The sequence below is a fragment of the Triturus cristatus genome, chromosome 6, assembly GCF_964204655.1.
Source record: "Triturus cristatus chromosome 6, aTriCri1.1, whole genome shotgun sequence".
Classification (NCBI taxonomy): Eukaryota; Metazoa; Chordata; class Amphibia; order Caudata; family Salamandridae; genus Triturus; species Triturus cristatus.
The window spans coordinates 1714541120-1714566026 of record NC_140589.1 but is presented as its reverse complement, the minus strand read 5'-3'; the positions used below and the strand labels follow the sequence as shown (position 1 = coordinate 1714566026).

The 24907-nt window shown below is 44.1% G+C and overlaps 1 protein-coding gene across 1 annotated transcript in view; it reads right to left on the bottom strand.

The window, feature by feature from the left end:
- Window positions 1-232: 232 nt before the first annotated feature.
- The window catches only part of TGFB2 (transforming growth factor beta 2), a 363618-nt gene continuing 338943 nt past the window's right edge, over window positions 233-24907 (bottom strand). Inside the window, exons 6-7 of the mRNA XM_085612937.1 lie at window positions 8179-8332; window positions 233-2808 (exon numbers count right to left, since the gene is read on the bottom strand). Of these exons, the coding sequence (XP_085469063.1) occupies window positions 2650-2808; window positions 8179-8332 (313 nt within the window). The 3' untranslated portion in view covers window positions 233-2649. The remainder of the gene's footprint in view (window positions 2809-8178; window positions 8333-24907) is intronic.

The window sequence follows — 24907 nt, the reverse complement described above, 5'->3', positions numbered from 1 at the left end:
ACATTTATGCTGCATGATGGGATTTCATGAGCTCAAAGGAAAAGCATAAAATTAAGGATTTTAGATTGGAGTTGCCCAAAACACAATTTGAACCAGAAGAACGGTGCATGAAATTTGTCATTCTATCATTAGAAATTTTCCTTAGTTTAGAGACTTTCTGAATGTCTGAAAATACTATTCAAACAGTTTGCTCTACTTGCAAATAAAGCAGTGTTAAATAAAAGAAACAGAATTTCATAGAATAATTGAAATAATTTATTTACCACTAGAGCACCACAAAAACATACATTGTGTTAAATACAGAGTGATCAGTCACTAAAAATACAATGGCCATTTTTACGTTCTGTCTTTCCCCGGTGTTTTCCAGAGCAAAAGATTTCTAGAAGATGTATACTCAAAGTTTTCTTTATCTTCCAAAGTGCCAATAATATTTATGTAATGTCATTAGTGACACCAGGAAAACACAATAAAACCAATAGAGTTGGGATGCAGGTCAGCTGTCTTACCCTCTTTTAGCAAGTGCAAGTTTACAGCCAAAAATACCTGGGCATTCCAATGTGCTAGATTCTGGTGCGGTACGGTGTACTGCAGCTTTAGAATAGAAACCCTGTATGTACTCCTAATATTAATAATTTGGGGTTTCAACACATTCAGACATTTTCTCTAAAGGGCAGTGAAGCTGTTGAAGCCTTTTCAAAAGTTATTTTTAAAGTGAAAACAGAAGCCAAAAATATGCTGGGTATTTTTAGTTAGGCTTTTTCATCGTATTGCGTATTAATTGAATATATTCAATGGGGAATCCAAAGACAACACAAAAAGTTCTTTAGAATGTACAAAAGTAGCAAAACAATTTCGACTTCATTTGAAAGAGGACTGCTGGTACTCCTACCAGTACACAAGAGCTGATGAAGAAGGAACACTACAGCAAATCACCTATTAATTTCATAAGGCCCACATTTGTGTGGCACGCTCACTAATGGATAAACAATTCCATTAAAAACGTTATTGCTGTTCATCTGAGGATCTTTAGAGAGACACCCATTTAAAAAAAAAAATGTGTTGATGGTGGGTTCTTGGTACAATCATAAATGTATTGTCTGAGGAAGATCCATTGAATGGTCAACATATTTACTTAATCTGTGATTTACTATAGGGTTTTCTTCACAAAAGATGAAAGGAGGAACACGTTGATGTCAGTGGAAATACTCCTCACAATCACTCCTTTTTTTACAAATCTCTTGTTGATACGGACGATTTTGAACATGAATCCATGAGATTGGTCAGCCATCCTGAGCCTTTCTAGGAGCTGTACATTGTAATCTTAATTCACGGTGTCAAAGTTCCTGCTCATAGTATTGCAGGAACATTTAGTTGACTCTCAGTGAAATAAAGGGTTTTGAAATATAATCGTAAAAATAGTTTTGCAATTCAATTTTACAAGTGTGGATGCAAAAATAACAACATATCATATCATGAAAAACAGTCAGGTAGCTTATGGCATAATGAAGAACAAAAAAGCACATGTACAGCAATTATAAAACATGTTTGTAGTGCAAGTCAATGTATAGGACTCTACTCATACTGGCCAGCTAGAGGGAAACACATTTTTTTCTGAGAGATCGAAAGAGCCCCTGATTTAAATGAAAAGTTATCGTATTTGACAAAATTACAAAATACAAAAATAGGGTGAAAATATACACATTTTACACAACGTTCTTATTGTTGATAGTTTGTAAATTGTGAACTACAAGTTGGTTTCCAATTAAGCTGGCTCTGCTACCCACCTGTTGTGACACTAGAGGTACAATTACATATACCTGAACAAAATCCCACAGCGTAGCTATATAGCATCATTGCACTGTCTTGATTAGACTAATGCATGTACACATTTCACTTGTTTACACTGCCATTTTCACCATTTATTTGTAATAGTCTGCCACTGGGGTTTTAATGATGCTTCAGAATGTGTACACTATATCATAAAAGATAATCCTGCATAGAAATGGGGCATTCTTAACGAAGCTTATTAAAAATACACAAAACTACTTAGGAGGCAGACGTTTAAAAAAATTAAGTGAAGAATTATAGTTCCCCAAACTCAAAAAAAAAAATCTCTTTGGAGTTCAATAGTTGCATTAGGACTACCAAAGAACTTGTTTCTGGCAGTTTATTTGGTCTTCATGTCGTCCACATTTCATTTCCTCAAAAGTTCATTTTTTATATAGTTATACACAAATAAATAATGCATCTTTGATCTACAACTAAAAGGAATGGGTAGGGTGCCTATTGCGCGAAAACGTACTGAGATCAAGTAAGGCACGAGACAGTTACAGCAAGTCCACTTAATGGGATTTTCCTGTTTTTCCTTTCACATAATAACACTAACAAATTCTTCCAGTGTTTAATTTTTCAAAGGTTTTACTTCTTATCTATCTTCCTATCAAAGTAGGTGAAACGCAGGATAAAGCCTTCAACATTTTCTTCTGATGACAGCTTTTTTTTTTTACTTTAATCAAACTTTTTACATACACAGTTCATACTAGTACCGTTTTTCAGTTTTTGTTTTAAAATTGAACACTGATAAAATTAGGCATTTCATTCTTTCATGTTTTAAGGTCTTCATTGAACACGCATTGCTGCTGTGGTATCTTAGCTGCACTTGCAGGACTTCACAATCATATTGGAAAGATGTTCGATTTTGGGTGCTTTGCCAATGTAATACAAGATGGTGAGGGAATCTAAATCTTGAGACACGCAGCAGGGTGAGGCCGACGCTTCTGGGTTGATGGTGTTGTACAATCCGAGTACCTAATAAGAGAATATAAGTTTAAAAAAAGAGAGAAAAGGTCAATGTAGCAAACAAGCTTTGACATCGTAGTCACATGAACTTTTATCTTGTTGAGACAAGAACTTTTTCAATGCAGAAAATACATTGCATCTGTTGATTGCCACCACACAGACAGGTACTCAAGCAACCCATCCTTATGTTTTCATCAGCTTCGTGAAAGTATTTATTTATGTAGTTAGTTGGTTAATTATGTTTTTCTTTATGTATGAGGTGTATAAAGTTCTATGCGTTCTCTTATTCTATGATTACTTTAAGTATGTCTCACATTGTATCAGCATCGTGCATGTCTGAAGTAGGCGCTCATTTCCAAAAGGCCGTGGGCCTTTTGACCTAAACTGAATCCAATAGAAACAAGTCATTTGCTTCCTAAAGCCCTGGACTGTGCAGAAGAAAGGGTCCCGTTCGAAGAGCAAGGTGGCATTTGACTAAGTCTGGGGGAAGAATAGCTCCAGCATCCATGCCCGTTGCTAAGTGAACGAAATATTTTTCACAGAATAGAAGGCAGGGGTGTTCCCACCCACTGTGGGTCTATGAATAGAAACGCAGGGCAATCACGCATGGAGTACAGTGCTACCCCCTCTGGTCTAAAATTGTTTGCACTGATGCCTGCTAGAGCATCACCGAAGGAGCTGGCCTTTTCATTGTGTGCACAAAGAGAGAGGATGAGGCTGCATGGAAGTTATAGGCCGTTTATGAGCCAAAGGGGCTGTGGCAGGGGACGGGGGTAGGCTGTACTACACTGATGATATAAAACTATTTTCCGAGCTCGCCATTAATGTATTAGTTAAACACGAAATGGCAGTTTCCTAGAGATTTAGAGGAATGTTTTCAGCGGAGACAGAGATGTGTTCAGCAGAGCAACACTAGCTACTTCATCAGACTCCTGCGGGCTCGGGGGATAAACAAGCAAACCGCATATTTGTTACCATGGCCAGTATTCTTCCTCTGGCCTTGAAAACATGCCCTGCTCCAAAGATCCCACAGAGCGCCCGTGTGCCAGCTAGCCCAATGTGTTCTCTTTTCTTTGGGCGGTGACTTGATACCAGTGGAACGGTGATCAAGGCACCTCTGTGCAGGGCTTCAGCCAAGTGCCTGGTTCATGGATCCCTGTTCACAGAGTTTCTTCCATGACTAGTTGTGTCACACTTCTGACAGAATGAGCTACACCTGCAGCTTCCAGGAGGAAGGCGTGCTGACTCAAGAAAACTGTGAGGAAGCATGAATTAGCCCTGGAAATTCAAGAATGTGTCACATCTAAGCCTGGAGTAAAACTGCCTACTCAAAGAAAATGCGTGGTGAAAGAAGCCTGGATATTGAGGTGTAGCACGCACCCAAGAGTGGAGTAAGACACACTGACATATTTGTGAATCAGGCCTGGATATTTACATGTAAATCACAATATGCATGGAGTAAAACATACATACTCACAGAGCAAACGCTGGCAATGCTAAGAGGTCTGACTTTGTTGTGGCGCATTCTGCACTCATGCAAGTAAAATGCTGACCCAGCATCTAGAGAGGCACACCTCTCACACTGCACTCACAAAGGCACGCCTCTCACCCTGCACTCACACCGGCACACATGTAATTCTGCACTCACAGAGGCATGCCTCTCACCCTGCACTCACAGAGACACACCTCTCACACTGCACTCAGAGACACGCCTCTCACACTGCACTCACAGAGGCACACCTCTCACCCTGCACTCACACAGGCACACGTGTAATTCTGCACTCATAATACACATTGGAAACCAGCATTCGTGCACACCCCTCAATCTGCACTCATAGTACACACTGAAAACCTGCACTGGGGCACACTGCTCACCCTACACTCACACAGGCACACCCCTCAATCTGCGGCTAATGCAGTCATTCCCCTCACCCTTTACTCACACAGGGACACAACTCATCCTGCACTTACACGTGCACATTACGCACCCTGTACTCACACAGGCAGTAGTCATCTTGCTCTCACATAGGCATACCAGTCACACAGGCAGAGATCTCACTCTGCTCTCACACAGGCACAGCTCACTCTGAACTCACACAGGCACAACTCACCCTGTGCTCTCACAGACAGCACTCACCTTACACTCACACAAGCACAATTAACTCACACAGGCATACCCACGGGCAGTATGCTAAGGCCCGCTGGGCCTTCACAAATAGATGCACAGCCCAACTGGGGTATAAAGTGGCAGGAAGGCAACATGAAGGGGATACGCTGGGAACTCACAGGTGGAAGAGGGGCCAGAAAGGAGAAGAAAATGGAATAGAAGCAAGGAGGACTTGCTGGGTGCCTTCAGGTGGAAGATCATCTCGGTGGAGGATGAAAAATGCAGGAGGGCAGCGTTATGGCGCCCACAGGCACTCACAGATAGATGTCTTGCCTGGCCGGGGAAGGCAGAGGAAAGGAGCAGCGTGATGTGACCTGCCAAATACTTACAGAGAAGAGTGGACTGGCGGGGGAAGAGTGGGTCAGGAGGATAGCATGGCGGGACTCGGGGGTGCTGGTAGAGAAGAGCAGACCAGTGAGAAAGAGAAGGGCAGGAGGGAAGCTTGACAAGAGGAACTGCCCCACACCCGCAGTTGGGCAGAGCATCCAAGCAAGGACTGACTCACTTTGAGTCAGAGCAGCTGTCACCGCTCGGCCAGTGACTCCCCTCATTTCCTCCTTGGACAAAGTGTGGTGGTCTCCAACAGGTGCAGGGGGGCTAAACAGTGCTTACAGCTGCAGAGGCATGTGTAGATGCCAGAGGAGACCATGAGCTTTTCATAAGTCTGAGCAGAGTATTAGGATGGAGTGAGGTGCTAATATTGCTCTAATACTTTGGCACCTTACACATATGATTCCTCATTCGCCCTGATGCCTCACAAAATATACTGAACCATGGGATGTGCAGTCATGGGAGCTGAAAGTACTCAAAATATGGATAACTATCAGTAAAAAGATCAACAAGAAAAACATTTTCTTGTTACTCCGTCAGCACACCAGCTCTACTGCCTCATTACTATGTTTGAACGCAACCGCCATGTTGGATGAGCGGAAACCCATCGGGACTCTATATGAAGGCATAACAAGCTACCCAGTCATTACTTGTTAATCAAGGTAACCATTTTAGATGAAGAGAAGTACTCCGCAACCCAATAGAAATGCAATACAAACACTTTTCAGTATGAGGGCACAATGTCCGCTCAATCAAATAATGACCTCTAAGAAACCAACGAGTGGGAATAGCTCAACCCCTCTACCAGTAATGCTTCTTAAAGCTATGTTTCTGTTTGTGTCATAAGATCTGGTGGGAGCTGTGTTGTTAACTCTTTGTGAACGTCACACATTGCGTCCCAACAAAAAATGGGGAAAACAGACGTCTTCCAATTCCAGTTTGAACTCAGCCATATGCAAATCAGTCTTGACCCTGTGCCCCATGGGAACATTCCAGCCCGAACTGCCAAACCAGGTCCTCCCTGGACTGGAAACAAGCATCCTAGGACCGGTTTCGGGGTTTCACCCCTCTTCAGCCAGGATAGCTTGATTCCAGCATGGACAAACATTGTTTCAAAATGGGTGTGGCTCTCCTAAAATGAAGGGCTAATGTGGCAAGGCATGCTGCCTCTTCTTGTGTATCTACAGCTGATGAAGAAGCAAAAATGTAATGCCCAGATAGATCCCACTTCAAAAGTTCACATGGAATTCAATGAGGGCAGAGGTCAGAGACCAATTGCCCTGTTCATTTAAATATGGAAGGATCTTTCAGACTCACATTTGAAAATTGCAACTTGAAAAAGTGAAAGCCATTTGAAGCTCTGCATGAATTTTGACCCCAATACTCTACAGTAGCTTTGACGGTGTTGGACACATTCCACATGTCACCTCTACAAAGGTCACCAGAACCTCCACTGTATCAGCATTTAACTTCAGCCAGGAATTGCCATCTCCTCCCTGACATCCAGCAGATTCACAGCAGCATGTCTTCGACAGAGCAACAGTTAAAGCAAGTCTAAAGTCAGAGGCCATAGAAGTAGATCAGGGTAGATTGTGGTCGGACATTCAACTTAAATAGGTAGGGGCAGAGCGTCGAACCCTGTGGAACCCCACAAGAGCAAACAGACACAATGGATGGAAACTGAGCAAGGGCTGAGTACATCAGATAAAAAAGGGAACCATTTCAGTACAGTTCTGTCAATGCCGTTTTCAGGGATAGCAGTAAGCAGGAGTCCATGATCAACAGTGTCAAATGCTGAATAGAGGTTTGATCAGTGGCGGCTCCTCCGCAATGGCAGAGGAGCATCGCCCCACTCAATGCAGAAGAAAAATAAAATGATAATAAAATATTTGTATTATTGTTTTATTTTTCTCTGACGGCCGATGCTGCCGCTTCAAGGGTGGGCCGGGCATTCTGAGTAACAGCCAGCAGGTGCAGGTGTTGGACACTGGAAGTGCACATGATGGTTTGGCTGGCCATATTAGGCAAAGGCTACCAGTCACTTACTGAGTGCCTAACCAGGCCGCTCAAACCAATCCAGGTGGTGATCTCATGCTGAGAGCAGTGTCTGGATTGGGTGGGAGTGGCCCATGGACTTCCTCATACCTCTTCACCGAGGTGGCTGGAAGTGTGAGGTAGGTGTGTTTTTAATAGGATGAGCATTTCATGGCGGTGTTTAAATTAAAGAGCCTATCAAAGACAAGATGAAGACAAATATTGACAGCGTGAGAATAGTGAGAGAGTCTCCACCATCTGAACCTGTGGAACGAAGAGTGTGCCGTCTTAGCTGGATCACATTGTTAAATTGTGTTATGTGAAATTAGAACACATCAGAGCTGGACTCTGGGTCCATATTTTGCACATTGTTTGTCAGTGGGGCAAACATGGAATGAAACTATTTTGCACTGTTTGTGATAAAGACTGAAACACCTGAAAATGGCCCAGCATTAATGCACTGGGCAAGATTCGCAAAGTGAAGAAAGTTGGGAGGGGTCACTTGGCATAAAGCCACGTGCAGCTCCACAAAGCATTATGTTGACTCACTTTCCATTATAAAAGCCTGTGGACCCAGCCCAAAACTGTGCAGCCCCTTGCAGGCACCCCCGCAACTCATGGCACATAGCCCTCTTAGTTTGCTTATTTATCATCATTATGTAAATGAGAAATAAAAGGGCAAGGTGGCTGCGTCTCTGTTTTTTGAACCGGTGTAAACATGGCACAGGCTATCACACTGAATGAACGCTTCAAGTAATAGTTGAATAAAGCCTGTAAACGAGACCTACATTCTTCCACTTTACAACAATCTCATTTGCCTGCCAGTAAAATGTGTAAATAAAACTTACCCGGCTGTGCTGTGTGTCCGAACTCCATAAATATGGACAGGCTCCGGCACAGAAGTTTGCATGATATCCTTTCGGTTCATGTATCCATCTCCACCCCAGGTCCTTCTTAAAGTCAATATACAATGGCCGAAGACAGCAGTTGTCTTGCACATTTCTGTGAAAGAAAGAGAGGGATTTTGTATTTTCGCTTACATTTCTTCCCATTTTCTCTCAAATAGAAATGTTTTATGCTTTGGGGGATGTGTCATGGTTCTTTAATTGTCTTTATATGTTCTATTACTTTGATAGAAAAATAATATTTCTTTCAATGCAATTCATTTTAATTTCATGCACTAGATAGAAAACCTAAAATTCCAAGGCCATTCAGCAATAATGAAGGTGATATTTGTGTAACAGAAATCCAGCTGCGGCTCCTCTGCTAAGGCGGAGGAGTGTCGCCCCACTGCTCTCAGATAGTGCAAAGGAAAAATAAACTGATAATAACAGAACGTTATCATAATTTTAATTTTTTATATGGAGCTTGGAGCCATGTTAGGGTGGGGTTGGGCTCGTGTGACATCAGAAGGAGGAGGAGTGGTTGGTTCACCATAAGTGCCCCTGACGGTTTGTCCGGTCGTCTTGTGCCAGCCAAACTGTCATGAGCACTTCGCATGTTCTCCGCCCGGCTGTATTGCACAGTCTGGGTGGAGAACATGCACAGGCTCCCATTCCATGTCTGAGAGCTGAACTAGGCTGCTCAGACCAATCACGATGCTGCTGTCATGCTGGTGACAGCAACGCCATGATTGGCTAGGGGAGTTAGGGAGCTTGTGTGCTTCCGTACTGCCAGGAAAACAGAGAGGTCTGAGGAGAGGCGGCAGCTGGCAACCGGCGACCAGCAGGTAAGTCTTCTTTTTTCTTCTTTTTTTCTAGCTCTCACCACCGTTTCCCTACCAGCCACCACCGCAGAAATACAACCTTGTGCAAGACAAATAAACTGAGAGCTGGAAGACGAGCTTGTTTGACTTTCATATATTACTAATAGTTAACAAATTCACATTGATTATTGATCCATCACACACTCTCAAACACTTCTCAGAATGCACCCACATACCACACTATAATGGCTTTAGAAGGGCCTTGGTGCAACATCACTACAATGTCTGGTCAATAAAGAGCACAACAGACAGAAAAAGCAAAGAACAACATACAATGAGCAGGTGCATACATATGAACAATGATCACCAAAATCTACCGTACCAAACAATGCTTCGGCAGCACTGTTATTCTGCCATAAACTGAAGTTTTGCTCAAGTAAAACTTCATATCCTCCTAGTGAGGACACGCACACGCAGGCAATATCAGTGGCAGGAAGTTGCACCCCCATGCAGGACTGAGTAGACAAAGCCTGGATAACGTTCAGTTGGAACAACGTATTGTCACACGATGAACAAGCAACTCCCAACCTCTCTCAGCCCTGAAATTCCAGGAATATTAGGAAACGTAGCACAGGAGCCTCACAGCTTATCAAGAAGACCAGCCTAGTGCCACAAACCTGAGGAGTTTTTGGAGTCTTTTGTAAAGCATAGTTTTTCATCACATTACAATATGCTTGAAGTAAGAAATTGGATTATTATTTGTGGTGGGCGACTGCCCACCTCCAGGGATGATAATCACAACTCTTGCGAGGATGAACCCTTAAATTCATTAAACTAACCTAATCCATACCCCCTCGTAGCTATGGCACAGAGCAGACAAGCTTAACCTAAGGCAATGTGCATTGCATTTATGTAGTGCCAAAACAGTAATAAAGTAAAACACCAAGCATTAAAAATCCCAAACCAAATTATAAAAATAGGGTAAAATTTTATGAATGAAATAACACCAACATTTTAAAATACAATAAGGGGAACCATATATATGACATTTTTAAATTTTAGGTAGAGATAGCTCCAAAAAGCACTGAGGGACAATGAGAGTCGATGATCGTAGTAGACAGGGATGGTTGTATGATGGAACAATGCAGGGAAATACTCTTCATGCCTTTACCACTCGTTTTTTACTCCACATTTTTTTGGAACGCATATGCTTTTACAATGTATGTCTTCACCACGCATTGTTCATATATATATTTATATATAAACAATGTATTTGTGGGGAGAGAACCCCCACCCCTGAACTTACCTCAAATGTGTAGTAAAGGCATACGTTGTAAAAGCATATGCGTTCTAAAAACATGCATGGTAAAAAATACTTGGTAAAGGTACAACGTGGTAAAAACCACATTGTAAAAGCTCAATCCTAAGGCTCTTAGGAACTCAGAGGCAGAATTCAGGGGCCAGGATTCACTTCAGCGGAGGCCATCATCAAGGTCCTGTCCATTTCCAGTTGCTCCTGGTGAGCGGGCACTCAAGGTAAAAGGTCTCTTGCAGCTTGTTGTTTCTCCGTAGCCCTGCAGCAAGTCCATTTATTTTCCCTGGGTGTATGGTGGAGTAGGCCCAGTCCTTCATGGCTCTTCTCAGGGTACGAACATCAGGTATTCTGATCTTCCAAAGATCCAGAAAGGGGTCTGTACAACTGCCTTTGCTGTGCCACATTTATACCTGACACCAACTAGTGGATGGGGGTGACTCAAGGGCACTTCCTAATGGGGTAAAAGTTCCCAGGGACAACCCTACCCGTATTTTCAATATGGCAAATGCCACACTAAATTTGGGCTCCGAGAGTTGTTGGTATGTAGGGGAGTGCACTATGGTAATCACTTGGGAACTTCCACAATTAAGACTAAAATCGAGTTTAAAGCAGGCACTGCTCCAACAGCAAACCCAGAGACAGAAGTCTAGTAGGATTGTACTACTGAATATCAACCTACAGAATATTGTGGAACAAGAATATCAAGGACAGAATATTACGGTACAAAATATTGGAAGGTGAGTGCTCAGATTGTTCCATATGATTGGTCATCTCTATTGCAAAACTTTTGGGTGCAATGTGGGTGCTACGTAAGAAAGCTCTAGGCCGAACACCCATCTAATGATCCAACTCTTAGTTTGTCTTATACGTGCCCTAGCTGGGTTATCTTTTGTAATACCCCATTTTTTAATGATATATCTTATTTATATATATCCGTACACAATTTTATATAGATATATATTTCATAAGATTTCAGGAAAAGGGTGGTTTTTAATTTTGTCTTACTGTCTATTCTACTGTGTGATGAATTGTTCTTTTATGGCCCTGGTGGCGGAAATAAAGAGTCTTGAACTGAACTGACTGCTTATGGAGAAGTATAGATTTACTACTCCTAACACCACATCCACATACCTTGAAGATATATATACTTCATGGGTACATATATGTGAAGTGAGTATAAAAATCTAGACTAACGTACCTGTCAATATTTATGTATCAATTTTTGGTGCTTGATATTGATTTCCATCGATATTCTGTGGTCAGTATTCAGAGTGCACACCAACTGGTATGGCTAAAGCAGGGTCCTCCAGCAATCATACATGGAATCTGCAAGAATTGTCCTAGCATCCTGTTCTCTCCCTTTCAAGTGCACCAGAGTGCTACATGTAGCGAAACAGACCTGCATGTAGGATTTGACACTGTGTGTCAGCAAAATGCCTACAGTTTCCACCCTTCATATTCTATTAGCTCATCTCTGCTGATTCAGGTCAGCCTATAGTGTGGTCCTGGAAAGAATTTCAAGCCTCAGGCTGTGAGTTTCAGGGGAATTAATGCAAATTAACCACAAGGAACTCCAGGAAGGGAAAAGATAACTTTTCCTAATGTTGTTTTTTTATGCTGATCTGCCATTGTGCTGCATTTTTACTAACTATTAAATCAGGTGTTTATTTATGTTAAGTGGTAAATGCTTTATTGTATAGTTAATAAAAACCATTACAAAATATAAATACGACAATATACTAAGACACAAAGAATTTACACTACTGTAAACATGATAAAAGATAAAAATGAAGATAAGAACGGATGACTTGCAACCGTAAGAAATAACATATTCCAAGTTCAACAGTTTGCTAATAGTTTTTGCTTTTTCTCAAAAAGTTCAATGAATTTGATTGTCCTACAAATGAATTGTGGGTCTACTGTACATAAAGTTTGTATGACAGCGGACCGACATGTACGTGTTCCGTACTCCTTGAACTTGGTTTTCAACCAATTCCGACGTTCCTGTGTAAGAGCTGGGCATATACAAATCAGGTGGACAAAATCTTGTCTTGCTGCGCCACATAACCCGCACCCTTCACTTTCTTGGGACTTCCAATTTGGCTGATCGGCATTAGTTGGCAGGTTGCCCAACCTTATATTAAGGAATTTACGTTTAATAAAAGGCGAGAATGCGAGGTCCAAGAATAGCGCCGGCACAAGTTTTTTGTAAGAATGGAGTGTCATCCAAGCATGAGACCGGCGGCTAAAAGCTGTTTTGTCGTCCAACAATGAGTGTCTAATGGCTGCCTTCCTAACCAACTGTTTAAATGAAGGTACTGGGAGCTTAGATTCCCAGAGGCCAGCCAGATTTGTTGATTCTATTGACATTTTAAGATACTTAGCATGATTTGAATTTGGATTTTTAGTGATTGTTTCCCACATAACTCGATAGAGCATAATCTCTTGGTTCATCCAGACGTCGTACCAGAATTTTATGGTCTCATATTTCCTCAACAGCACTTGGGATTTCAGGCCGAGTTCCAGTCTTATTTGGGCCGGTGATGCGTTACTTGGTAGCGCGAGGACATGTTTATAGATTTTCATTTGCACTTTGTCCAAAAGTTGTGCACTCTTGCCATGATGCAGTATGCTCCCGTAAGCTATCGTTGGAATTAGTTTAGCTTTCATTATTGTTAGCAGAGGCGAAACCAGAGGTCCTTTGAGTTCAGTTGCTAAACTCATGAAAGCGTGCATTAGGGCCATGCCCTTCTTTTCCATGCTGGTGAATTGTGCCTGGAAATTAAGGTGCTTGTCCAACAGTATCCCGAGGTACTTGTAACTTCCAACCGCTTCCAGTTTGACATTATCTATTAGGAAGGTTGGTGATGGTTCGTTGCATCGGGTTATGACCATTGTTTTTGTTTTTGTGCTATTTATTTCTAGCATGTTCAGTTTTGTGTAGCGGGTCAGCTCCTGTAGAAGGGGTTGCAGGCCTATTCTTGTCTGGCTTAGCAGGATCACATCGTCGGCGTAGGATAAGTGTGTTATACGAAGCGTACCCAGCCGGGGGGGATGCGCATTGATCAGGCCAAGGCTTACTGTTAGGTCGGCCATAAACAAGTTGAAAAGTTGGGGAGCCAACACACAGCCTTGTTTTAATCCGTCAAAGGTATGGATCTTTCTTGTTAGCCTTTGCCCATTGTTGATTTTTACCTGCATCCAGGTGTTACTATACAGATCAATGATTGGCAATAGGATTGACTCCGGTAGACCCTCCTGCTTTAATTTGGCCCATAGTAAGTTCCTATTTACACGATCAAAGGCCGCCTTAAAATCGACGAAACAGGTATATAATTTCCGATGGTTGTGTAGACTGTTTTCGCCGAGCAAGCACAGTGCCATTGCATTAGCCATTGTTCCAGTTCCGCGACGGAACCCTGTCTGATTTAACGGGATCTTGTTGTTTGTATCCGACCATTGTGCTAAATCAGCTAGAACCAAGGAAGCATAGTATTTTGCCTCTGCATCGATCAGGGCAATTAAGCGGTAGTTTGATGGATTTTTGGGGTCTCCGCCTTTATAGATGGGGTTAATGATAGCACCCCTCCAACTTTCCGGAACCCGACCTGAGTTGCTGATTGTCCGGAACAGAAGGTTGAATTTGCATGCCCAGAACTTGGGGTCTTCTTTATAGATCGCCTGCGGGATTCCATTTGGCCCTGGTGCGCTCTCTTGCTTGCCTTTCTTAATTATTGATGATATTCGTCGATGGTCAGCTGACCACATTGATTGATCCAGGCAATCGGGCATGCCATTGAGGCTGAGAACAAGCTTGCATTCCTGTGCCATGTTTCTAGGAGATTCGGATACCGTTGTAGCCATCGTGACCTGATGCTCCACCGGCTTTACAGAGAATGTGTCGACTATATGCTGGGCCCAATCATTTTCAGGGATGCATGTCATACTTATGGGTTATGCTGATCTATTGATGGAATTGACTTGCGCCCAGAACGCCTTGGAGTCTGCTTTTTTTGTGTTATACACCAATTTAGCCCAGAAATCATTGATCTTATTCCTTTTTTCCATCCATACTAGCTTTTTATATTGCGTCCTTATCAACCGAACTTCTTGCCAAATGCTTTGATTTGTCCTTGCAACAAACAAATGATGGACGGAATGCTGACAATGCATACATTCTCCCCCAGTCAAGAGATCTGGGTTAAATCCATCGTTCTTTTGCCCACTACACCACCCCAGTTTAGACATGGCCATATGCAAATCAGTCTTGACCCTGTGCCTCATGGGAACAGTCCAGCCCGAACTGCCAAGCCATGTCTTCCCTGGACCGGAATCAAGCATCCTAGGACCGGTTTCTGGCTATCAGCCGTCATCAGCCAGGATAGCTTGACTCCAGTGGCGTAGTGAGCACGGGTCCCACGTCTGGGAATACCCATCCCATTTAGGGCGAAAAGCGTTACAACAAACAAATGATGGACGGAATGCTGACAATGCATACATTCTCCCCCAGTCAAGAGATCTGGGTTAAATCCATCGTTCTTTTGCCCACTACACCACCCCAGTTTAGACATGGCCATATGCAAATCAGTCTTGATCCTGTGCCTCATGGGAACAGTCCAGCCCGAACTGCCAAGCCATGTCTTCCCTGGACCGGAATCAAGCATCCTAGGACCGGTTTCTGGCTATCAGCCGTCATCAGCCAGGATAGCTTGACTCCAGTGGCGTAGTGAGCACGGGTCCCATGTCTGGGAATACCCATCCCACTTAGGGCGAAAAGCGTTACAACAAACAAATGATGGACGGAATGCTGACAATGCATACATTCTCCCCCAGTCAAGAGATCTGGGTTAAATCCATCGTTCTTTTGCCCACTACACCACCCCAGTTTAGACATGGCCATATGCAAATCAGTCTTGACCCTGTGCCTCATGGGAACAGTCCAGCCCGAACTGCCAAGCCATGTCTTCCCTGGACCGGAATCAAGCATCCTAGGACCGGTTTCTGGCTATCAGCCGTCATCAGCCAGGATAGCTTGACTCCAGTGGCGTAGTGAGCACGGGTCCCACGTCTGGGAATACCCATCCCACTTAGGGCGAAAAGCGTTACAACAAACAAATGATGGACGGAATGCTGACAATGCATACATTCTCCCCCAGTCAAGAGATCTGGGTTAAATCCATCGTTCTTTTGCCCACTACACCACCCCAGTTTAGACATGGCCATATGCAAATCAGTCTTGACCCTGTGCCTCATGGGAACAGTCCAGCCCGAACTGCCAAGCCATGTCTTCCCTGGACCGGAATCAAGCATCCTAGGACCGGTTTCTGGCTATCAGCCGTCATCAGCCAGGATAGCTTGACTCCAGTGGCGTAGTGAGCACGGGTCCCACGTCTGGGAATACCCATCCCACTTAGGGCGAAAAGCGTTACAACAAACAAATGATGGACGGAATGCTGACAATGCATACATTCTCCCCCAGTCAAGAGATCTGGGTTAAATCCATCGTTCTTTTGCCCACTACACCACCCCAGTTTAGACATGGCCATATGCAAATCAGTCTTGACCCTGTGCCTCATGGGAACAGTCCAGCCCGAACTGCCAAGCCATGTCTTCCCTGGACCGGAATCAAGCATCCTAGGACCGGTTTCTGGCTATCAGCCGTCATCAGCCAGGATAGCTTGACTCCAGTGGCGTAGTGAGCACGGGTCCCACGTCTGGGAATACCCATCCCACTTAGGGCGAAAAGCGTTACAACAAACAAATGATGGACGGAATGCTGACAATGCATACATTCTACCCCAGTCAAGAGATCTGGGTTAAATCCATCGTTCTTTTGCCCACTACACCACCCCAGTTTAGACATGGCCATATGCAAATCAGTCTTGACCCTGTGCCTCATGGGAACAGTCCAGCCCGAACTGCCAAGCCATGTCTTCCCTGGACCGGAATCAAGCATCCTAGGACCGGTTTCTGGCTATCAGCCGTCATCAGCCAGGATAGCTTGACTCCAGTGGCGTAGTGAGCACGGGTCCCACGTCTGGGAATACCCATCCCACTTAGGGCGAAAAGCGTTACAACAAACAAATGATGGACGGAATGCTGACAATGCATACATTCTCCCCCAGTCAAGAGATCTGGGTTAAATCCATACTGGAATGGCATGGTGAGCAAAAAAACGATGGATTTAGGCCCAGATCTCTGTACTGGGGTGAATGTATGACATTGTTCTGCATTCTGTCCATCAATTGTTGTTTTTGCATTTGTCACCCCGAGTGGGAAGGGTATGCTCAGACGTGAGTCCCTTGCTCTCCATGCCACTGGAATCAGGCTATCCTGGCTGACGAGGGCTGAAAGCCCGAAACCGGTCCTAGGATGCTTGTTTCCAGTCCAGGGAGGACCTGGCTTGGCAGTTCGGACTGGACTGTTCCCATGGGGCACAGGGTCAAGACTGATTTGCATATGGCTGGGTTCATACTGGAATGGCATGGTGAGCAAAAAAACGATGGATTTAGGCCCAGATCTCTGTACTGGGGTGAATGTATGACATTGTTCTGCATTCTGTCCATCAATTGTTGTTTTTGCATTTGTCACCCCGAGTGGGAAGGGTATGCTCAGACGTGAGTCCCTTGCTCTCCATGCCACTGGAATCAGGCTATCCTGGCTGACGAGGGCTGAAAGCCCGAAACCGGTCCTAGGATGCTTGTTTCCAGTCCAGGGAGGACCTGGCTTGGCAGTTCGGACTGAACTGTTCCCATGGGGCACAGGGTCAAGACTGATTTGCATATGGCTGGGTTCAAACTGGAATGGCATGGTGAGCAAAAAAACGATGGATTTAGGCCCAGATCTCTGTACTGGGGTGAATATATGACATTGTTCTGCATTCTGTCCATCAATTGTTGTTTTTGCATTTGTCACCCCGAGTGGGAAGGGTATGCTCAGACGTGAGTCCCTTGCTCTCCATGCCACTGGAATCAGGCTATCCTGGCTGACGAGGGCTGAAAGCCCGAAACCGGTCCTAGGATGCTTGTTTCCAGTCCAGGGAGGACCTGGCTTGGCAGTTCGGACTGGACTGTTCCCATGGGGCACAGGGTCAAGACTGATTTGCATATGGCTGGGTTCAAACTGGAATGGCATGGTGAGCAAAAAAACGATGGATTTAGGCCCAGATCTCTGTACTGGGGTGAATGTATGACATTGTTCTGCATTCTGTCCATCAATTGTTGTTTTTGCATTTGTCACCCCGAGTGGGAAGGGTATGCTCAGACGTGAGTCCCTTGCTCTCCATGCCACTGGAATCAGGCTATCCTGGCTGACGAGGGCTGAAAGCCCGAAACCGGTCCTAGGATGCTTGTTTCCAGTCCAGGGAGGACCTGGCTTGGCAGTTCGGACTGGACTGTTCCCATGGGGCACAGGGTCAAGACTGATTTGCATATGGCTGGGTTCAAACTGGAATGGCATGGTGAGCAAAAAAACGATGGATTTAGGCCCAGATCTCTGTACTGGGGTGAATGTATGACATTGTTCTGCATTCTGTCCATCAATTGTTGTTTTTGCATTTGTCACCCCGAGTGGGAAGGGTATGCTCAGACGTGAGTCCCTTGCTCTCCATGCCACTGGAATCAGGCTATGCTGGCTGACGAGGGCTGAAAGCCCGAAACCGGTCCTAGGATGCTTGTTTCCAGTCCAGGGAGGACCTGGCTTGGCAGTTCGGACTGGACTGTTCCCATGGGGCACAGGGTCAAGACTGATTTGCATATGGCTGGGTTCAAACTGGAATGGCACGGTGAGCAAAAAAACGATGGATTTAGGCCCAGATCTCTGTACTGGGGTGAATGTATGACATTGTTCTGCATTCTGTCCATCAATTGTTGTTTTTGCATTTGTCACCCCGAGTGGGAAGGGTATGCTCAGACGTGAGTCCCTTGCTCTCCATGCCACTGGAATCAGGCTATCCTGGCTGACGAGGGCTGAAAGCCCGAAACCGGTCCTAGGATGCTTGTTTCCAGTCCAGGGAGGACCTGGCTTGGCAGTTCGGACTGGACTGTTCCCATGGGGCACAGGGTCAAGACTGATTTGCATATGGCTGGGTTCAAACTGGAATGGCATGGTGAGCAAAAAAACGATGGATTTAGGCCCAGATCTCTGTACTGGGGTGAATGTATGACATTGTTCTGCATTCTGTCCATCAATTGTTGTTTTTGCATTTGTCACCCCGAGTGGGAAGGGTATGCTCAGACATGAGTCCCTTGCTCTCCATGCCACTGGAATCAGGCTATCCTGGCTGACGAGGGCTGAAAGCCCGAAACCGGTCCTAGGATGCTTGTTTCCAGTCCAGGGAGGACCTGGCTTGGCAGTTCGGACTGGACTGTTCCCATGGGGCACAGGGTCAAGACTGATTTGCATATGGCTGGGTTCAAACTGGAATGGCATGGTGAGCAAAAAAACGATGGATTTAGGCCCAGATCTCTGTACTGGGGTGAATGTATGACATTGTTCTGCATTCTGTCCATCAATTGTTGTTTTCGCATTTGTCACCCCGAGTGGGAAGGGTATGCTCAGACGTGAGTCCCTTGCTCTCCATGCCACTGGAATCAGGCTATCCTGGCTGACGAGGGCTGAAAGCCCGAAACCGGTCCTAGGATGCTTGTTTCCAGTCCAGGGAGGACCTGGCTTGGCAGTTCGGACTGGACTGTTCCCATGGGGCACAGGGTCAAGACTGATTTGCATATGGCTGGGTTCAAACTGGAATGGCATGGTGAGCAAAAAAACGATGGATTTAGGCCCAGATCTCTGTACTGGGGTGAATGTATGACATTGTTCTGCATTCTGTCCATCAATTGTTGTTTTTGCATTTGTCACCCCGAGTGGGAAGGGTATGCTCAGACGTGAGTCCCTTGCTCTCCATGCCACTGGAATCAGGCTATCCTGGCTGACGAGGGCTGAAAGCCCGAAACCGGTCCTAGGATGCTTGTTTCCAGTCCAGGGAGGACCTGGCTTGGCAGTTCGGACTGGACTGTTCCCATGGGGCACAGGGTCAAGACTGATTTGCATATGGCTGGGTTCAAACTGGAATGGCATGGTGAGCAAAAAAACGATGGATTTAGGCCCAGATCTCTGTACTGGGGTGAATGTATGACATTGTTCTGCATTCTGTCCATCAATTGTTGTTTTTGATTTGTCCTTGAACCTTGTATCCGTCTTGTGAGCTTTTGAAGGTGTTTCTTCATAGCTAGTGTGGTAGTCGAGAATTTGGTTTTGGTCGTTGGGCTGCTCTGCCTCTTAGCCTTGCTGCTGGATCTTGGTAGTATTTCCAGGAAATTTGCCCAAGTTTTTGAACATAGACCCTTCTCTGCCGTGACTGTTTGTAATAGTTTCTTAGCGTCCAGCGCTATTTGAGGTAGTGTGATGCTTGTCCACTTTAACCGCTTCAAATTGATTGTTGAGAGTTGGCCTGGTATGATTGGAGCATTTGCATATCTAGGGGAACTTAGTTTCATCTCAATGTGTTGCATTGAGTGATCGCTCTCCAGAGAGCTAATTATTTGAAATGTTTTGACTAAACTCAGCAGGGGCAGAGTTACTAATGTGTAATCCAGGATCAAGTTTGTATTGTGACCTATGTATGTGGCAGCTGGGGGTTTATCATGCATGCATCTTCCATTTATTACCCGTAAACCGAGTCGTTCCAGGTCCCACACCAATTGTTTGCCCAGTATGTCTCCCTTCGAGGGCGGAATGACCTCCTGAGATTCGACGTTCCACATTTCGTTTGCCACTGAGATGTTATCCTCTTCCTCCGATTGATGTAGAAGATTGGAGTTAAAGTCACCTGTAGCCATAATCTCCCAGCTTGGGTGGTCAAGGCGGATGGAAGTTATCATGTTAACGAAAAGTTTGAATAGTTCTTTTTTTTGCAGTTTTTTCGGGTGGGCGTATATGTTGATTAAGACCATTGTTCTTGCCACATGTTTTATTGTACTCTCCAGCTTAATAATTTGCATGTCCATTGTTGAAGTAGGCATATGCGAGGCGTTTATCTTTAATGCAGTAGATACGTAAATAGATAAACCCCCCTTGCGCGACCGTGGCGCTGGGTGCACGTCGCGCTTTCATGGAAGCATAATCTTCCTGGTACATCAATTGGCTCCATTAACCACGTTTCCTGCAGCGCTATGATGTCATATTGGTCCCAGGCAGCTGTCTTTCTACTGTGGTTTAAGATGTGTTTTGCTCCTGCGATGTTCCAGGAGAGCAGTTTTATTACATTTCCTTCTGTTTTACCCGCCTCGCAATAGGTTCAATTTCCATTAATGCCCAAAAACTGTCTCTGATGATCATTGATTGTGGTTTCGGCCCCCCTGGCCCCTTGTAATATTGAGCGAGTAGTCGAGGCTGTGTGGTGTTCTTTTTTCCTACATTTTCTTAGCAGGGGAGTCGGGTAACCCTTTTTTGTTTGTTCTTTCAGGGAAATTCCCCACTCTTCAAATTTGTTCACTTCTGTGAGAATGCTTTTTGCCACTTCTAAATTCTCCAGGTGGCAAGTGTGCCTTCTCTAGACCCATTGTCTCCTGATGTGACGAATTCAATTGATAGTAGATCCGCGGATGTTAAGTGGTTTAGGCTTGGGATGGTCGATGTGAGGTGGAGAATGTTCTCTCGATTTAAGTAATCTTGAGTACCTTGAGTTTCGTAGTTGGGGATGAAAAGAATCTTCCCTGCTGTAGCTATTTGCATCTCAGAGGGTGTATTGCTACTAATCTGGGCCTTTTCATTGTTACCAATTTTCTTGTCAGCATGAACCTTTGCCTTAAGGTGTTTATTTATGTGTCTAGCTGGTCCCATTCCCAAGATATAATATTAGTATTTTAATATGTAGTCTGATTTACTACATAGGACAGCTAGGGCATCCCATAGTGAGAATAGCTTTTAGTGCCTTGTCACTGTAGGGACATGTTAGTATTAATTTCTACCAGTCCCACTGTCAAATGCCAGGATCCCCGACTTGTGGGCTAAAAAGCCTACATGGGGTGACTTAATAATATTTTAAAGGGAGATCTTTACCTGTCAAAAAGGGTTATTTTGAAATGTTTACACTGCAGCAGTCAGGCTACACAGAGAAGGCCTGTAACCATGTTTGCAGTGTACCTGTAGTGGATAAATGTTAAAAATTGGGTTTCTGGTTGGCAAAAGTATTCACCCCGTCCAAGCAGAAGACACAATCCTAGCTAGGGTAAGCTAGATACACACTAAAAGATAACCTGCCCTCACCCTCTGGTAGCTTGGCACAGGGCAGTCAGGCTTATCTAAAGAGGCACTGTGTAAAGTATTTGTGCAGCACACTCACACAGTAACACAGTGAATACACCTAAAAAAAGACTCCATACAGGTTTAGAACAGTAGATTATTATATTAGAAATAAAACAAGACCAAAATGACAAAAATGCAATGTTTAGAAGTTGAGATATTGAATTTTAAATAAATAAATGCAAGAAAGCGCTTAGAAGCAAGTAGCTCTAAAAAGGCTACTTTAGGTCGCACTAGACTAGCGAAAAGTCAAAATTCGGGCTGACTGCGATGAAAGTACATTTCCTGGTCGCCAGCAACAAGATACGTCGATCTTCTCCATGCAGTGAAAGACGGGTGTCGGAGTTGAGAGACGTTGAGCAATGCGCCGTATTCTGCCGCGCAGTTGAGGGGATGCATTAATCTGACCAAGCTGCAGCTGTGGTGATATGCTGTCCGATGCATCGACCACTGGAGGCAAACCTATGGTTCTGAAACACAGACAGGAGATGCGTTGATATCCGTGTTGTAAGTATATGGGCTAATTCCATCGAGCCAGGCACAGGAAGAGGAGTAGAGACTTTGATTTCCCTGAGTCTCAAGCAACAGGAAGCTAGCCAACAAGCCCTTGGAGATCACTTGGAATGAAGGCAGAGTGCAGCTCTCCTTCAGCAGAGTTAGACAGCAGCAGGACAACACAATTGAAAAGCAGGACTTCCAAGTCTGCAGTGCAAAGATGAGTCCTTTAAGTAGCAAGCACATCATTCCTTCTGACAGAGGTTCAGTATAGGATCGAGAAGTGTCTGATTTTAGTGGGTCGGAGACCCAGTACTCATACCCAAAAGTGCTCTTTGATGTGGGGGTGACTTCAAAGCAGCTCTCTGAAGTGCACAGATTCCCTTTTTAGCCCAGTCCTGTCTGCCAGGCTATCTAAGGTGGGGTAAATGAGACCTTTGTGTGGGGACACTATCTGTTCACGTGAAGTGTTAAACCCTCCCTTCCATCCTGCCCAGGCAAGGCCATCAGAATGCACATATATGTAGATAGGTACTTAGACACACCTATCCTTCCAGTGTTGTGGCTGTCTAGAGGGTATTCACAGAGTGTAGCTGTCACCCATTCCAGACGTGTGTTGAAGACAGGATGTCAGGCACATAGAGCAGTGAGTGCCAAGAAATGTAAACTTTCTAAAAGTGGCATTTCTAAAATAGTAATGTTAAATCCACCCTCACTAGTAAGTAGGAATTATCAATACCATTCCAAACACATGAAACATGAAATAGCTACTCCTCTCTGATCAGGAATTACAGCTTAACAGCTTAATAGTGTATTACGGAATTCCCAATGCTAACCTGTGAAAGGAGTAGGCCTTACAGTCGTGAAAAACGAAATAGGCTGGTTGTCACTACCAGGACATGCAAAACATAAAAGTACATGGCCCATCTTTTACATACATAGCACCCTGCCCTTAGGCCTACCTAGGGCATACCTTAGGGGTGCCTTACATGTAATAAAAGGGAAGTTTGAGGCTTGGCAAGCAGTTTTGAATGCCAAGTCGAAGTGGCATTAAACTGTACATACAGGCACTGCAGTGGCAGGCCTGAGACAGGTTTGAAAGGCTAAGTCTGTGGGTGGCAAAATCAGTGCTGCAGCCCCCTAGTAGCATTTAACGTACAGGCCCTGGGCATATGGTATACCACCGTACAAGTGACTTACAAGTAAATTAAATATGTAAATCAGGTATAAACTGATTACACACATGTTTAGGGAAGAAGCACATGCACTTTAGCACTGACTAGAGGCTTACAGGCCAGTTAAATGTGGCAATCATGATTAAGACAATTTAACCATGTTTAAATGGGGAGCATAGACACTTTTTTACTCCAGAAATATGTCAATTCATGTTTGATTTTAGAAAGTTGTGTGCAGCTTCGAAAAAACAGAAAGAAGACATCTCAAAATATGCATTCTACATTAAAATGCCAGTGCAGAATAACTGAATCAAAACAATTGTTGCTCAAGGGTTGTCCACTGGCTGTGTTGAGTGCAAGACAATGATCATGTTATGGCCAAACGTTATGCCCAGCAGACGGTGAATGGCAACTGGAAGAATAAAGGGCACCCTGAATTAAAAAGGACCTTTCTCCTGAAAGCTCAATACACTTAAATACATACTTCACGCCCAGGACATCCTGACAAAAGACCTAAGACACTGTCTCTGCTTTCCAAGCAGTTTCACAGATACTACTAGTTAGCCTACTGGAGCTTCAGACAGGAAAAATACAGCTTTCTACAGTCACGTTTCCTTATGTCTATCAAAACTTCAGCTTCAACACTGAAGTGAATTTTTAATAAGTATTGGCTGGTCAACAGTGGTTGAATGTACTATATAGATTTTTAATAAACCAAATTTACAGAAATATCATTTTGAATGCAGCTTAGCTTTCCTCGTAGCACCTATAAGTGAGAAGAACTTGTATGATATTGCCGTTGTAGGAACATGCCAACTTTAAATTCATACATTTTCTACTTGTAAATACTAGGCACCTCACCTTGTGGGCTGCAAAGCCTTCATGTGGTGACATACTATTTATTTAAAATTAGGATTCCTTCCTATCCTGCAACAGGTTTGCCTGCAGATTTAAAAGATGCAGCAGTCAGGTTACACATATAGTCTTGAAGCCATGTTTTACTGGCAGCCTGGTGGATAGCATGATATATGCAACAGTTCACAATTAACATTTAGCTTCATTGCCATTGATGAAGTCCATATACCATATGTGCTGGCCTTACTGGAATTTTAAATTAGCAGGTGGCTAATTTTGTCATGCTGTAGGGGTCAGAACGAAATACACTGCTATCTGGACAGCAGTGCCTCAGTGAGCAGAGCTAAAAAAAAAAAAACAGCAGCACCAGTTCACAACACATAGAGGTTTAACCCGCAAAAAAAGGCACTTTCTCAAATTGTATGTTAGGACTGAAGTTGGTAACCCATTCAACAAAGGTCAAAAGAGCCTCTCCAACCACTGGCTGTATAACAAAGCAGCAACCAAAGATGATTTTGTTGGTTGTCTGAGTTACAAAATTAGGTATATTCAAATGCATACTTATAAAGCACTGCTAAGTTTTACACAAAACAAGTATCTATAGCAGTACATTTGATTTAGAGATAAAAATACTTTTGACACAGTCAGTGATGAAGACACTAGGCACTTTGAATGGCCTTGATCTCCTGTTGGGTGTCTTACTGACAACTGCAAAAGTACCTGAATTT